At 33.7% G+C, this 15511-nt stretch overlaps 1 protein-coding gene across 2 annotated transcripts in view; it reads right to left on the bottom strand.

Moving 5' to 3' along the window:
• Lrfn5 (leucine rich repeat and fibronectin type III domain containing 5) overlaps positions 1-15511 on the bottom strand; it is a 356747-nt gene that overhangs the window by 15149 nt on the left and 326087 nt on the right. For both annotated transcript variants that reach the window (XM_087553206.1, NM_001108024.1), the window contains 1 exon segment: positions 295-1699. In XM_087553206.1, the coding sequence (XP_087409332.1) occupies positions 295-1679 (1385 nt within the window). In that variant the 5' untranslated portion in view covers positions 1680-1699.

Below are 15511 nucleotides of genomic sequence, written 5' to 3'. Positions count from 1 at the left end.
TGAAATTTTAAAGTAAATATGTCTTGTATGATAGTCACATCCCTCATAGGAGGTTAAAAAATAGTCATAGTATTAAATACAAATTTGTACTATTTAAAAACATTGCCATTTAAACTACTTCCCCATATATATCCATCACTTCATATATTACATTATCCTCCATAAGGTTGGATTGTTACATGTACAGCGCAGAGTAGCAGTGTCGATTTAGAAACAGTACAAAGCAACAGTGCTTTACATGCCCTGCTCTATAATGGTCAGCAAAGATCCATTATGGCTGAATTTTTTTTTTACCTGTAAACAAGGGTGTCATCATAAGTACCATTGTACTGGATTTGAAACATACGAATTCCGGGAATATTTCTTTGAAAATTAAATTTAAGTAATGCTGTTGACGAAGATGCTTCTGCCACCACAATTTTATCTTGACTCATCTTTGTATCACCGTTACTACTGCTAGCATTCGAACCTGACTTTGTGGACGTAGAGATATCTGAGGAACCAGGATCAGGCTCATGGATATTGTTGGTGCTGTTTAGTAGGTGTGGGAGTTTAATTATGTGAAGATCTACGGTTTGCGTTGCTTCCCCTGCAGGATTGGAAGCAATACAGGTAAATGCTCCTGTATCTTTTACAGTCGTTATAAGGATGTCAAGAGTTCCATTATCATACACCAGTGATCTTGTGGCATTTGAAATCAGCTTCCCTTCAGGAGAAATCCAATGAATGGCAGGCTCAGGGTCTCCTCTAGCTTTGCACCTCAGTGTTGCCCTTTGACCCTCCAAGACTCTCATCTCGTGTGTATGACGAGTAATGAGTGGAGGCTCACATAAAAACTCTTCCTCAGGAATTGACCAAAAATAACGACCAGTTAAAAGGGCAGGAGAAGCACAGGTCTCCAGGTCATCTTCTCTTGACAGTCGCCTCAGCCACAGTAACTCACAATTGCAATGCAAGGGGTTCCCACCAAAACTCAATGCAAATGTCGATGGGCTTATGATTCCTGAGGTGGCCAGCACCTGTGCTCGCTGAAAGAGAGGGTCAGGAGGCAGCTTTTGCAGTTTATTTGATGTTACATCTAGCCGAGTCATCTTGTGCAAGTGGGAGAAAGTTCCCTTAGGAATGTTGTCAATCATGTTGTGATCCAAACTAAGAGTGTGCAAGCTCACCATCTTCTCTACCGCATCCCATGGAATCGTTTCTAGATTATTATAGGACAGGTCCAGCTCCTCAAGGGCAAAAACATCGTCGAATGCTGTGGAAGAAATTAAAGTCAGCTGATTGTTGTTCAATATCAAATGGTGGAGATTGGAAAGCCCACTGAACATATCATTTGTAATTTTAGTCAATCTGTTGCTATTCAAATGCAATGCTCTCAAATTTCGTAGATCAGCAAAAGCATGGGGTGTAATAAAACTTATTGTATTCCTGGATAGAGTCAGGTCCACCAAGCTGGTCATATTGGCAAAATCTTTCCTTTTGATATTTGTAACAAAATTGTCTGCCAGCCGTAGTTCCACAGTTCTTCTGTCAATGTTTGGTGGAACAAACAGAAGCCCTTTCTTGGCACAAAGGGTTGCAAGATTGGGAGACAAAATCTGACAGACACAACGCTTTGGACAGATCTGAGCTCGCACAGCTATGCCAATGAGAAACAGGTAAAAAAGAAATTTTTCCATTGTAGATCAGGATTAAGAGCCTGCAAAAAAGATATAAAGGAGAGTTTAAAATCCAATTACTATATATTTCATATCTGCACTAGAATATTTTATATACATAGGAAAACAGAAAGAGTAGCATTCATTTATATACCAAATGAATATTAATACAGTTTTCTAGCATCTGCAGTGGACACTAAAGAAGGATAATGTAACTCTTCACAGAATTTAATATTAATGGAAAGAAATTATAAAAGGATTACTATCATTATGTGAATTAAAAGCCATTCTAAAATACGTCCAAGGGACCTCAAGCAACATAAACACACACACACACACACACACACACACACACACACACACACACACACACACAAGATTTGTGCCAGGGATTGGAAAGTTAGGATTTCAGAAAGGAAAAATGGTGGACTTAAGACAACCTATTTTTCACAACTGAGTTCCAAACAGTGTGAGAATATTTACTCACTTAACAGCTATAGATGTAGTAGTGAAATGTTTGTTGTTAGATTAGTTTGTAACTCATAGTTGAAGGAGATATTGTTGAACTCTCACATTCTGGCTCCAAAAGCTATATAAATATATATATATATATATATATATATATGTATATATATATATATATACATATATATATATATATATACATATATATATACACACACACACACACACACACACACACACAGTTTTACACAATAAGAGAGAAAATGCTGGATCATATCACCACAATTTTAATGGAATATGTAAAATATGTGTAAATTTTTCTAGTAGCATTACATATTTTCTGAAAATATGTCATAATATTCAGTTATTCCACATATTATAAAATGTAGATATAATGAATAACAATGACTATTCTAAACTGATAGTCTTGTTTTTGATTACTAGAATTGAACTAGACTTTCAATAGGAAACAAAATGTGCCAAAAAAACCCAACCAAACAAATAATCAAACCAAAACAAACAAAAACACAGTTTTCAGATACAAGTCATTTTGTATAAGTTAGGCAGTAAATTTAAATATGAGTTCTGATTTCTCTAGGAAACATTATCCAAAACCACAACACCTGCTAGGAAAATAAAGCAGGTGATTCATATGCACTCAAGTGGAGGAGAGTAGTCAAACGCCTGATTGGTATATAGGCTCCACCAAAGGCAGCGAACTACTGCCTTATAATGTGAATTACAAAGAGATTTCCAGAAAAGCAAATAAAAATCTAGTAATATAATGGAACAATATGAAGAACACAAACACGAGTATAATTGAAATTCAGGAAATGATAGGAAGGCAAAACACACTTGTAGAAATACAGGGAAACCATTTTCTAAATGTGATTTCTAAAATGTATCTCTCTCAACTAAACATAAAGAAACTACAATCTGGCTGTAACATTAAGAGGAAAGGAAAAAAAAAACAACCTTGAAAGCCTTCCTAGAAATTAAAACTATTATGTAATGTGAGGTGAACACATGACAATAATAACTGGTCACTGAGCCATCTACATGAAAAAGGGATAAGGAATAATGAAAGGGTCTCCTTCAATAACTCTAATCAAAAGGGAGATATTTTAAATTGATATACTAATATTTTGTTAAAACATAAAAAAAGACCTTCACCAATGAAATAAGTAGATTTCTCACCAACAAACAAAAAGCTATAAGACTATAGAATGATACTGTATTCAGACTGGAGCAAAGTTACATCTAATGTCAGAAACTTGGTTCTTTATAAAATGAGTGAAGAACAGAAGATATGATAAATTACTGGATGAGAATATGCCTTATTTACATATAAGAACAGGGTAAATATTTTAAAGAGTGGAAGACACAATTATTATTATAGAAAAATAAAGTAATTTAAACCTTGTGATTTAATAAAATAGTTCATTTAGATTCATGTTATAGAGAACATTGTATACCTGCTCAGAAAGAAAATGTAATTAAAATCTATTATCTCAATAGTCAATGTAAAATCTACATAAAGAAAAAATACAAAAATTAAAAAGAAAAAAGATAATTTATATGAAAGTATGAATCAACAAATTCTAAATATAAGAAAATAGATGAAGAATTTAAGATTCCAAATAACTTTTTATGAAGTAATGTAGAATTAATATTAAATTGCCATTGTGAAAATTGAAACAAAACAAGAATCCAAATAACAACATTAAGGGAAATTCAAAGACAAACTACAAAGATATTAAAAGACAAAGGAATTTAATGACATATACCAATAACTAACCAACTTAAAAGCACAAATTTATAATAAAATACAATATGCTGAGACAACTGCCTGAAAAAAATCACATTCTAGAAACAATCTATATGCAAAACATCATTAATTAGTCTAGGTCAAACTGAAGATCATTACAGTCAAGAATCACAATTTAAATATGTACTATATTATATATGATCATATAGGAAGAGAGAGTCTGTGTGTGTGAAGGAGGATGTGCTGGTGGGAATATTTATAAATATTGGGAAAAGCTCCATAGAAACTCTCCATGCAATTATTGCAACTATTTTAGAGCTACATATAGATGAAGAGTGTACTGGTTGGTTTCGTGTGTCAACTTGACACAAGCTGGAGTTATCACAGAGAAAGGAGCCTCCCTTGAGGAAAAGCCTTGAGATCAGCTGTAAGGCATTTTCTCAATTAGCGATCAAGGTTGGGAGGGACCATTGTCAGTGGTGCCCTCCCTGGGCTTGTCCTCCTGGGTTCTTTAAGAAAGCAGGCTGAGCAAGTCAGGGGAAGCAAGCCAATGACTAATATCCCTCCATGGTCTCTGCATTAGCTCCTGCTCCCTGACCTGCTTGAGTTCCAGTCATGATTTCCTTTGATAATGAACAGCAATGTTGAAGTGTAAGCTAAATAAACCCTTTCCTGGGCAACTTCTTTCTTGGTCATGATGTTTTCTTTTCTTTTCTTTTCTTTTTTTTTTTTTTTTTTTTTTTTTGTTTTTTTTTCCGGAGCTGAGGACTGAACCCAGAGCCTTGCGCTTGCTAGGCAAGCGCTCTACCACTGAGCTAAATCCCCAACCCCATGATGTTTTCTTTATGCAAGAATACAAGCCCTGACTAAGACAAAGAGTCTATACAATGCTACACTGTAGTTTAATAAGAAAGGAGTGATAATGATTTTAAGAGATATATGTCCTTAGTTCTATACTATGTTTAACTTTAACTTAGCTTCCTTTTCCATAGCATGACTTATTATTGTATCAAGAGATACAGTGAAATCTCAATGAAGTTTTGACTGTTTAAAAGTTAGAATAAATCAAAATAGGCATAAAAGTTCTCTAACCACAATCTTTAATTTCTGTCTAACAGTTCTAAGTATCAATAAAAATGAATCGTGAATAGCACAAGGTGAACCTTTAGTTTTCAAAATATATAAGACCAGGAATCATGCGAGGAAACAGCTTTATCTCGGTATCCAAACAAGGATTAATATATAATTAATTTTATCATTACACCGATAGCCACTTGAATAGTAGTTACGTTTTTCTGTAATAATGATTTTAAAAACTACAAATATTAACAACATATGGATGCTTGATCTAAGCATATAAAACTTACAAACATCTGTCTCTTGCTCTCTAGAAATAGCAAAATGTAAATTACACAAATAGTTTTGGCTAGGAATTTTAGAAGGGATGTAAGACTCCAAATTGGAACACTGTTGTCACACTTTAGATAATTTCTGCACATCTCTGAATTACATGTTCTGTCAAGAAAACTCTTCGCAGACACAAAATAACTCATGTATAATCAAAGAAGCCACTGCCACACACATTATAAAATGATTTTTATACAACACTCTGCTTATGACGGTTACATAACACACGCCTAAGAGCTAGTGTTTATTTGGCAACTGGGATGGGATATCGGAGCAAATTCAGATTTTTCAAGTGACACAGATTATAATGCAGTTTGTGGAAGACAGCATAGCAGAGATAAACTGCTGCTTTCCCCTGCTCTTCCTTCAGGAGAGCTCTAACATGTCAGCTACTGTAGGATTGTTCGGGCTGGTAATCAGAGGCAAATGGCATTGCCCACTGATACTGATGACTCACGGTAGGAGATATGGTAGTGCTTAAAATCCTAACAACAATATATTATTCAATGAAACACAATTGACTATATAATTAAAATAAAAATTTCATTTTCTGTTTATTTTTTCCTAGAGAACTTAGAAACACTATTTATTTACTTATTTTAATACTTGCATATATATCAGTGTGAGTTCTGTGGAGGCCAGTAAAAAGCAGTAGTCCCTTGGCACTGTACTTACAGGTTGTGGTTAACTGCCTGATATAGGGCACCAAGTACCTAAAACTACTATGACAGCTCTCCCCAACCAAGCACAAATAATTAAAGGACAGTCTCCATAAAAGCACATACAAAACACATTATGATTAGATCTATCACACTCAGGTGTCCAAATGTGACATAATAGTGATCAACTGGTCTTTAACAGTTGTTAGTAAAAATCATTATCATATTGAATATAATTAGTTAAAATCAATAAAACATATTGCTAAACTGAAGCTTAAAAATGGCCTTTAATTAGAACAAATACAATGAAAACAAAAGGTGTAATAGGAGAATTTCTGACTTACCCTAATTTTTGACACTTAAATATAGATAGTTCAATAGGTCAATGGATTCTTAGTATCACATTATATTTTCATATCTAAATCAGGTGAACATGTATTTTACTATAACATGTGTATAAATGAATTTTTATGGATGTGCATTATGAAAAACTAGATAAGTATGAAAAGAAAATAATCAAACAATAATTCCAATTTCCTGGGCACAGTACAAAGAGGTGATTTATTTGTTCAAAAATGAGGAATCTTAAGCTGAGATGAGGATAGCACAAGTGGAATTCATTATGTTCTGTGAAACTTGTTGATGTATGACTTCTTCAATGAAAATTTTCTTTGTAATAATTTTTTCACATGTATTTCATTTTTATCTTTCCTTCCCCCAACTCCTTCCAGATCTTTCCTACCTCTCTACCTCCTAATTTCATGTTTATTCTTACTCCCCCTCTTTCTGGAAATAAAGAAAAATATCAATCAATCAATCAGTCAAACAAACAACAGAAGACAAAAAATACAAAAACAAATTAAAGAAAAAAAGAAAAACAAGCCACCAAATAATATGGAATCTGCTTTGTGTTGGCCAAATATTCTTGACTGTTGGATCTGTCATAGAGTATTTAATATACCTAGTGATACTTCATTGGAGAAAAGTAATTTGCCTCTTTTCAAACAGGTATCAAATGCAAATAAATTCTTGGTTAGGAGTGGGGCTTTTTGTCCTATTCTCTTTCTTGTATTGACTGGTTTGAACTGGAATCTGTGCATGTTTTCCAGACTCTGAGGGTGCATATGTGTATCAGTATTCTTGTATCTAGATGTCACCATTCCCTTGAAAACATCTAATGTCTTGGCTCTAAAAAGACCTTCTGATTCTTTTTCTGCATTGATGCCTGTATATGATGAGGATATTCCATTTAAGACTTAGTGCTTTAAAGTCTCTCACTCTTTGTACGTTGTCTAGCTGTGGGTCTCTCTGTTGATTGCCATGTACTGGAAGATGAAGCCAGTCTTAAGAGAATTCACTGATGCTCTGAACCATGGGTATAGCAATATGTCATTAGGAGCCATTTTTTTTATTTGCCATGCTCCTTTAGCTGAATAAGAGTAGGGCATTCCTTAGGCCCTCAAGTTATCTAATAGTAGATTCTTTGCCAATTAAGCAGTGTCAAATCTATCCTCTATCTTATAGAATGGGATTCAAATTTAAAAGTCGTTCATTGCTTTTTTTATATTTATACCATCATTTTATAAATATAACATGCAGGCAGCTCTCTGTTACAGGTCCCATAGCTTGTAGCTGTGTGTTGTTAATAATTTTTTCCTCTGGTACTATACAAAGCACCTTCAAGTGCTTTTTAATTCTCATATAATGGCACATAAACTACAAACTTTTCATTTTCAAAACAAAATTCAAAGCAGAAATATTAATTCCTTCCCTGTGATGTAAGCTGATAAACAAGAGGCAAACCAAAGGTACCTAAGTGTGACACCTTCGGAAGCTGAGATCACAGCTAGAATGTTATAAACTGTGAATATAGTATGTTATGTGTACTGATGACTGTAGAAAAGGGTAGTGTTTTTTAGTGATTCTTGGGTTCATGACATAATTTATTAACATATTTAAGTGATGACACACTTAAAAGCTTTTTGGATAGCAATGCCAATTGTGTGCTTTAATACCACTATGACTTACCCTTGGCATGTCAAGATATGTCTGTGACCTTCTAAATGCTTCCATTCTGAATCCTATGTATTCCTTAAATACTATGTAAATTATAGCTAGTAGAAAGGAAACTGGATTCTGTACCACAATAATGATCAGTATACTCTTAGTGGTATGGTTAGATTCCCCTTTTATTTCCTTTGTCTCTCACTGAGAATTTATAATGTCATGAGAAATCTGTGAATCTTGAGAAATGCCACCAATAAGGGTGATAAGTGCATTTCCTCTAACAGAAAATAGGTGGGTAAGGAAAGAAGTCAAAAAGGACAGCCTCATCCAGAACAGTTGAAGAGTCCCAACACTGCGATGACATCAGTAGTTTAGACTAGTAACAACAGTCAGCCAGAACAGGTTTAAATCAGTTTCCTTAAAATTAGACTCGGTGTGCTGAAACTTCCTCACATGATGTTCAGAAAAAAGTGGGAATTACTCTGTAAAGGATTGAATCATGTAGAAAAAGAGAGAATTATAGTTAAAAATTGTAATAATTAAGCCAGCAGTGTCACAGCAAATATAAACTGTGGCATAGATATGTAGCCAATGTGATATTCTATTTTGTATATAAAATGTATTTCACAGGCTATAGTTTTAAAAGATTATAGTGAGATAAGAGAAAGTCTTATCCTTTTTCTGGTAAGTAAGTAAAAATGAACTGTATAGGAGATGATGGTTGATGTAGAAGGAAGGTAATGCTCCCCTGAAAAACGTTCTCAGATTGGTAGTCTTAAAAAGACAATGAAGTGGAAGTAAGTAGGATCTCAAGAGAAGAACATATATTTTTCTGTGATATGAGAAGATACTATCTCTGCCTACATTTGGGACTCAGAAGATATTTTCCCAACTACGAGTGTGTTCAGGGAAAGAACAGCATTAAAAGAACGTGGATTCTTCCTCACAGAATCTGCCTTTGCTACACCTCTGTGAAGGACTAAACACACTATTCGATGCCTATGGTTGTAATTTGAATTTAGTCGAAGAGTTTCACTTTCTCTTGCATCTCCATGACAGATAATCAGTTATCAGTGGACACAGGATGAAGGAAGATGCATCATAAAACAACATGACAAAATATATTTCAATTAAATCACCATCATATTATGTCATACAAATCCATTCAAGTTCTGAGAATATAGAGGTTCAGTCCATAGAAGTCATCTTAGTTAGGACAACATGAGTGTCATACAATGTTAATACATTTGATGAAATAGATCACAAAATATTGTGAATCCAATATGTTGTTACACTGTAATTTTGAAAATTAAAGAGATTAACTTCTAAGTATTAACAAAAAATTAATAAATACCTAGAATAATAAATTTGTTAATTATACTTAGTCATTTCCTAACATATGTATAATTGAAAACATAATACTGTAAATGATGCACACAATTCATTTAAATATTTATTATTATTTAAATATTTAAGAGAAAGCTATAAGATGTAATCTGAACATGTTTTTCTACCAATTGCAATTATTCCAATTTATACAACTAGTCAGACACCAAACTACCATGAGAAGATCATAATAATCTGGACGAGAACCCAGGGTAGCTGGTTTTAATAACATAATAAACTATATTTGAAGTGGGAAACAAGAAACAGTTGTTCATATAAATCCCAGTCAAAACTCTAAGCAGAAAGAAAGATGATTTTAGCTTGTCAGAGTAAGAAAATTTGTCTTATAGCTGAACCTAGCAGGAAGTCTAACACAGTGAAACCTGGTGCATGACTGTGTCTTCTGGCCATATTATGCCCAAGCCAGTGCCAACAGCATGTATCACATGAGAAGCATTATCCAAGTATCATCAGTATTGCAACTGCAAAATTTTCTCCAACCCCAGGAAGAAAAGAATTCAATAAATAGGACATAAGAATGACCACAGGACTGTGACACTTTGTAGTGCAATGCTAATGTGGTGACAGTACCACCACAGAAAGTGACAAACTTGTACTATGGCTAGGATTACAAAGAGAACCCTTTAACAACCACCCATACTAACTGGAGACTATGCCCCACTCTCAGACCTATCATTTAACATAACCTTTAGTCTTAGGTTGGACCTGTAACATAAGACTTCCAAAGACTATATAGGATATTGTGTGTACAATTCACCCTCTGCTTTCTTCACACCTCTTCAAATTTTCACATTATGGAATAGTGTGAGATATGACTTTGCATAACCATGCTTCAGAACTTAGTATTTGGTTGTTGCAGTCTTAAACTGAAAGCGACCTTGAACGTACTCTGCGCAGGTTCATAAAAATGTACTTCTACTGCCCGTGTCAAGTGGCTTTTAGAGTCCTTTGTCCAGCATCAACTGTGGATGTTTGAAGTGATGTTGGCCATGTGACTCTAGTCACAGGCAGCCAGAAGCCACATGGACATTGGTCATAACTATTTTTTTTTTTTTTTGGTCTTGGTAAACTGTGGACTCGTTAGCAGAGCAGATTGTACTACTAGTAGATATGGGAAAGTCCTGACATCCTGAAACTCTGCCTTCAGAATGATTCTGCCCTACATCAGGAGTCTAAGTATCTGATTACAGTACAGGTGAATATGGGCAAGGCATATAGGTCCACTGGTGTCATGGAGAGACTTTTATGGATGGATATCCCTCCTCAGATATCCAAACATTATGCGTTGAACAAGACTTCAGCTGCAGATTTTAAACACATATGCACTTGGATTACCCTCTACTGTTGAACTAGTGTCAATATACTTCCAAAAATTATTAAAATCTCAGACTTGGGGTGCCACCTAGTGCTAAGTTAATGGAAGTGACTATAACTCTTCAACTGTGGGATTAGAATTTCTGGTAAGACAAGGCAGAAAAAAAGATAAAAGATTTAAATAAATACAGATGTAGTCATGTCTAGGCAATTCTGCCTACCCATAATAATCAATAATGTCCAGGGAACTATTATCTCAGCTAACAGTCACACAGAGAAACCAGAAACACACTACTAATAGCCTGCACTTCCCAATTTTGGTTAGAAAACATAAAACAACTCTTTTAAGAACCTTTATGATCTTCCACAAATTTGAGAAATTGTTAAACATTCAATATTAACAATAAAAGTTAATGGAAAGATTGGACTACATTAAAAGTCAAATGGAATCATTGAGATAAAAAATATACTAAATGAAATTCAAAATAGTATAGATAGTGTCAATGGCCACATTATTATTTCAACAATAGTATATATTTCATACTTTTAATTTCAATAACTATGTAATTAAAGTTATGATGTGTAAATTCAACATATTTTTTTATTTTCCAATCATCAGCTGATGGACATCTACGTTGTTTCTGTACTTACGATATTGTACATAGAGCAAAAACAAACATGGGTGAGCAGGTTTTTAATAGAAAGATTTCTTTGGGCTTATTCCCAAGACTTGCTGAGTAATGTGGTTATTAATTGTTTATTTTATGGGGAATCTCCATATTGATTTCTATAGTAACTAGATTAGTTTTGCATATCCACCAGCATTGACTAAGTATTTTCTTTTCACCCATGTCAGCATTTGTCAGCACTTGCTATCATTTGTTTTCCTGATCTCAGCCATTCTGATGGATATAATATGAAATATCATAGTTTCACCTGGTGCCTCTATCATACTCAAGATCCTATGACAGAAGTATCTATGAATAGCACAAATTAGAGTTGATAGAAGAGGGCAAAAGTTGGGTGGGAAGTGTAGGCTGATGAGAGTTGGAATGAAAATAATCAAAATACATGATATTCTCAAAGGAGTCATAAAAATCGTCCCTCTTCCCCCAAACAAATGAAAACATTCAAATTAAAAGATGGGTACAAACGGGTAAATGTTATGAAGATGTGAAAAAACACATACAAGTTATAGTTGCAAAGAAGAGAGTCTGGTGTGCTGCTTCCTTGTAGAGTAACTAAAGGTAACAATATCTGCTTTCTGTTTCCAAAGGTTGGAATTTTCAGTGGATTCTTTTGTTTATTCTTTTTTAATTTTGTATATACACACGTGACTATGTGTGGGATTATGTACCTGAGTGTAGTGCCTTTGGAATCCATCAGATGACAGGGGAATCACCAGGAGCTGACGTTAGGTTCATTACCGACTCAACTGATGTAGTCAAGAAATGAAGGAGTTCTCTGAGGAAACCTTAATTTAAATCCTTATATGCATATTTTCAATGCTCACACACCACACACACACACACACACACACACACACACACAGAAACACACACACATACATATACACACACACACACATACACAAAAAAAATAATGCTCAAGAAGATAGATCCACTTGCCAAGATTAAACCTTTTCTAGCATATGTATTTAAAATTCACATGAAACCCAATAATAAAGCACAGTTTTCAAGTTTGAATTAAAATGAATATTAATGTTAAATAATATTGAATTAAAAGGCTACTCTATCATATTAATTTATATCATAGTGAATTTGTTCTTTTACATATATTTTTGACATTCAAATAATAATGACATGTTTGAATATTTCTGATGTTCTGCAATGCACCAATCCCTATTTTCTACCTGATGGTTAGTATTTGTTCAAACTAGGGTCCCTAGATGATGTTTTTGTTGTACTGTTACCATAGCAATTATAGAAATACACTTTTAGAGAAACACAGAAAGATGATAATGACAGAGATATCATATGACTAAATTCAGACAACCAGTATATATATATATATATATATATATATATATATATATATATATATATATCTTTGGGAAAATAAATGTTGTTAAATTTATCACTTGATATAATTGTAGGCACTGCAGGAAATGAAATACTTATAAGTGAAACTCTAGATAACTAAAAGAGATCCACTAAGGTGAAAAATTGAAAGAAAAAAAAACAAGTGGGGTGGGAGTAGTAAAACAAGATGCTTGCAACCAGAAGGAAATAGTGAAATTACTGATGGCTTAAATACTAAATATGTGTGTGGGCGAAAAGTTCCGGCAGGACGCCTACAGAAATATTTTGACAAACTAACACCATATGGAAGCTTTCATAGCACTAATAGGAATGTGTTATTTCTCCCCCCTCTTTCTAAAATCTCAAAAATTAAGGATATATGAGCATTTAGAAAGTAATGCTCTGTTTGCTAATACAAATGTGTAGCCTCCTTTCAAGAAAACAATGGCTTTCATTTTATGTCTCTGATTAATATTGAACCTCTAGTGTCCTTAAAATCCAACAGTACACTACTTCATGATGAAAATTAATAGTAGGAGATAGTAGTTTATTACCCATCATGCACTTGATCCAACACTTTGAGGCATTTACCCAGGATGGATGCTTTATCAGGGTCAGCTACATCCTCACTGCTCAGGTTAAGGTGAAGTAAGCTTTTGCTGAAATATAAGTAAACCTCTAACACGATGTTTTCTTTTTATAACCCAGAAAGAATGGGTAGCCAGACAGAGTCTTAGTGTGAAAGTAGATAAAAATCATGTACCTATTTAAGTTTATAAGTCTACATATATACTTTTTTGTAGGTGTCAATGTATGGATCTATGAGCACAAGGAAGTACTGATTGACATTCTGAAATCCGTTTGACACTTCTTCAACCTTGCAGACTACTCTTTCTGGAGTAATTTCTTCTCTGCCTTCTTAGAGGGATAGGAATGATGAGGCAAACTATCAACTGAAAAAATGTATACATGAAGATGTTGAGAACAACTTCAGAGAAAAGTTGAAGAGTGATAATAGAGACTTGAGGCACCCCACCTATTCTTTCTTTATCTACTTTATTCTGAAATGCAATTTAGATCTGTTATCTGAAATCTCAGCAGTATAAACAATGGGGTAACCTTGAATGTCAACGTTAAGTTGCAATAAGATTAAACAAGTTTCTTCTTTTTTTTCTCCTTATTCCTTCATTTGTTCTTTCTGTCATTCCTCCTCATTTCCTTCTTATACTTTCTCTATTTAGGCAAGTCTAAAAGGTATTCACAAATCATGTGGCTTAGTCTTCTGAATGAAGAGATTGTATATGGGTCACCTCACAGAAGAGATTGTATATGGGTCACATATATGTACCTGTCTGACTACAAAGTACATTGATGTTTATTAGGAAGTTGTTCTGCCCACCTTAGTTTTCTTGAAAATTGTTAAAGTATTATTTTGAAGTATATGATCTATTCATATGTAAGCTAGCTCCAACCATACAAAATGATTTTGAAAATATTAGAGTACCAATTATAAATATGCGATAAATGACCACGAATGAGTATATAAATAACGTACAATCAGCATAGCCTCAGAATTTTAAAATATGTTTTTAAAATGCATGTATCAGAGCATATTTGTAAAAATATTTCAAAGTTAAAATAGCTTAAACTTTGTTAATATTAAATTATTGATGTTAGCTTTAATTCACACATGTAAAAATTATGTATCGATTGGCACATTTTTGACAATTATTGCTCCGGGCTAGCACACAATTTCACAAAAACCAAATATTATATGATATTGAAATTAGTAAGCATACTAAGTACACATCTGTCAGACACTTTTCATTTATTCCCTTGGGCACTATTTGATAGTAACTTACTTAGAAATGCATTATGTATTTTAGCTAACAAAGAAAAGTTACATAGAATTACTCAGTTTTCAAAAAAATAGAACAGAATCACAGAAAACAAAACAAAACAAAACCAGATACTCTCTAACCATGGGCAAATGAAGTTAAAGAGAAGAGAAAGATTTCTGAGTTCATCAAATATATGCAGGGTATTAAAAAAGTAGGCTGAATTACTTAATTTGGGCTTTGGTAAATTAATCAATAGAATATAATTTATTGAAACAGACAAAAAAGATTTAAGCCTCTTAAAAAGGTGATGAGTTTGGTAGGGGTATACTATTTCCAAGAAGTAGCAATGTTTAAGCGGCAGCTGGAAAGATAATTAAACGATCACTGACTTACATGAAAGTCAACGGGAATATAAACTCTGAAGGACAAAGGGAACATGGTTGATGTTCAGACAACAGAATGCTAATTTTGGAAGCATTTCCATAGTTATTTGTTATTGCTAAGGCAATGACTGTTTTAAATAAATGACTGCTTTGCAAGTGTCAATTGGCAAGGATCTTGAGGGAAGTACTTTTAAATGAGATGAATCTAATATCCATTATTTATTTCTAGAGTTTAGAAAACAGAGCTTGATAACCTATATATTATAAGTTATGCTCCCATTACTTATCCCATTTCAACTTTTATAAAATACTGACTTAGCAGTAGCATAGGGAAGCCCCAGCTTTTCAAATGTCAAATACCAACATACACAGCCCACAAGTTTCTAAATAATGTAGTGCTCATGTGAATGAGAGCTCCATAGTATTGGAATATTACAAATTATTATAGTTAAAATAATAAAATATATTATAATGTGTGTTAGATATGACACCTATTCCAATCTCTAGTGTTTAGTCTTCTCCTGTAGAAGGCACATGGTGCATCTTGCTCTACATGATAG

The sequence above is a fragment of the Rattus norvegicus genome, chromosome 6 (genome assembly GCF_021556685.1).
Source record: "Rattus norvegicus strain SHRSP/BbbUtx chromosome 6, alternate assembly SHRSP_T2T, whole genome shotgun sequence".
NCBI classification, from domain to species: Eukaryota; Metazoa; Chordata; class Mammalia; order Rodentia; family Muridae; genus Rattus; species Rattus norvegicus.
Note: the sequence above shows the minus strand (reverse complement) of the source record. Positions and strands in the feature narration are given on the sequence as shown.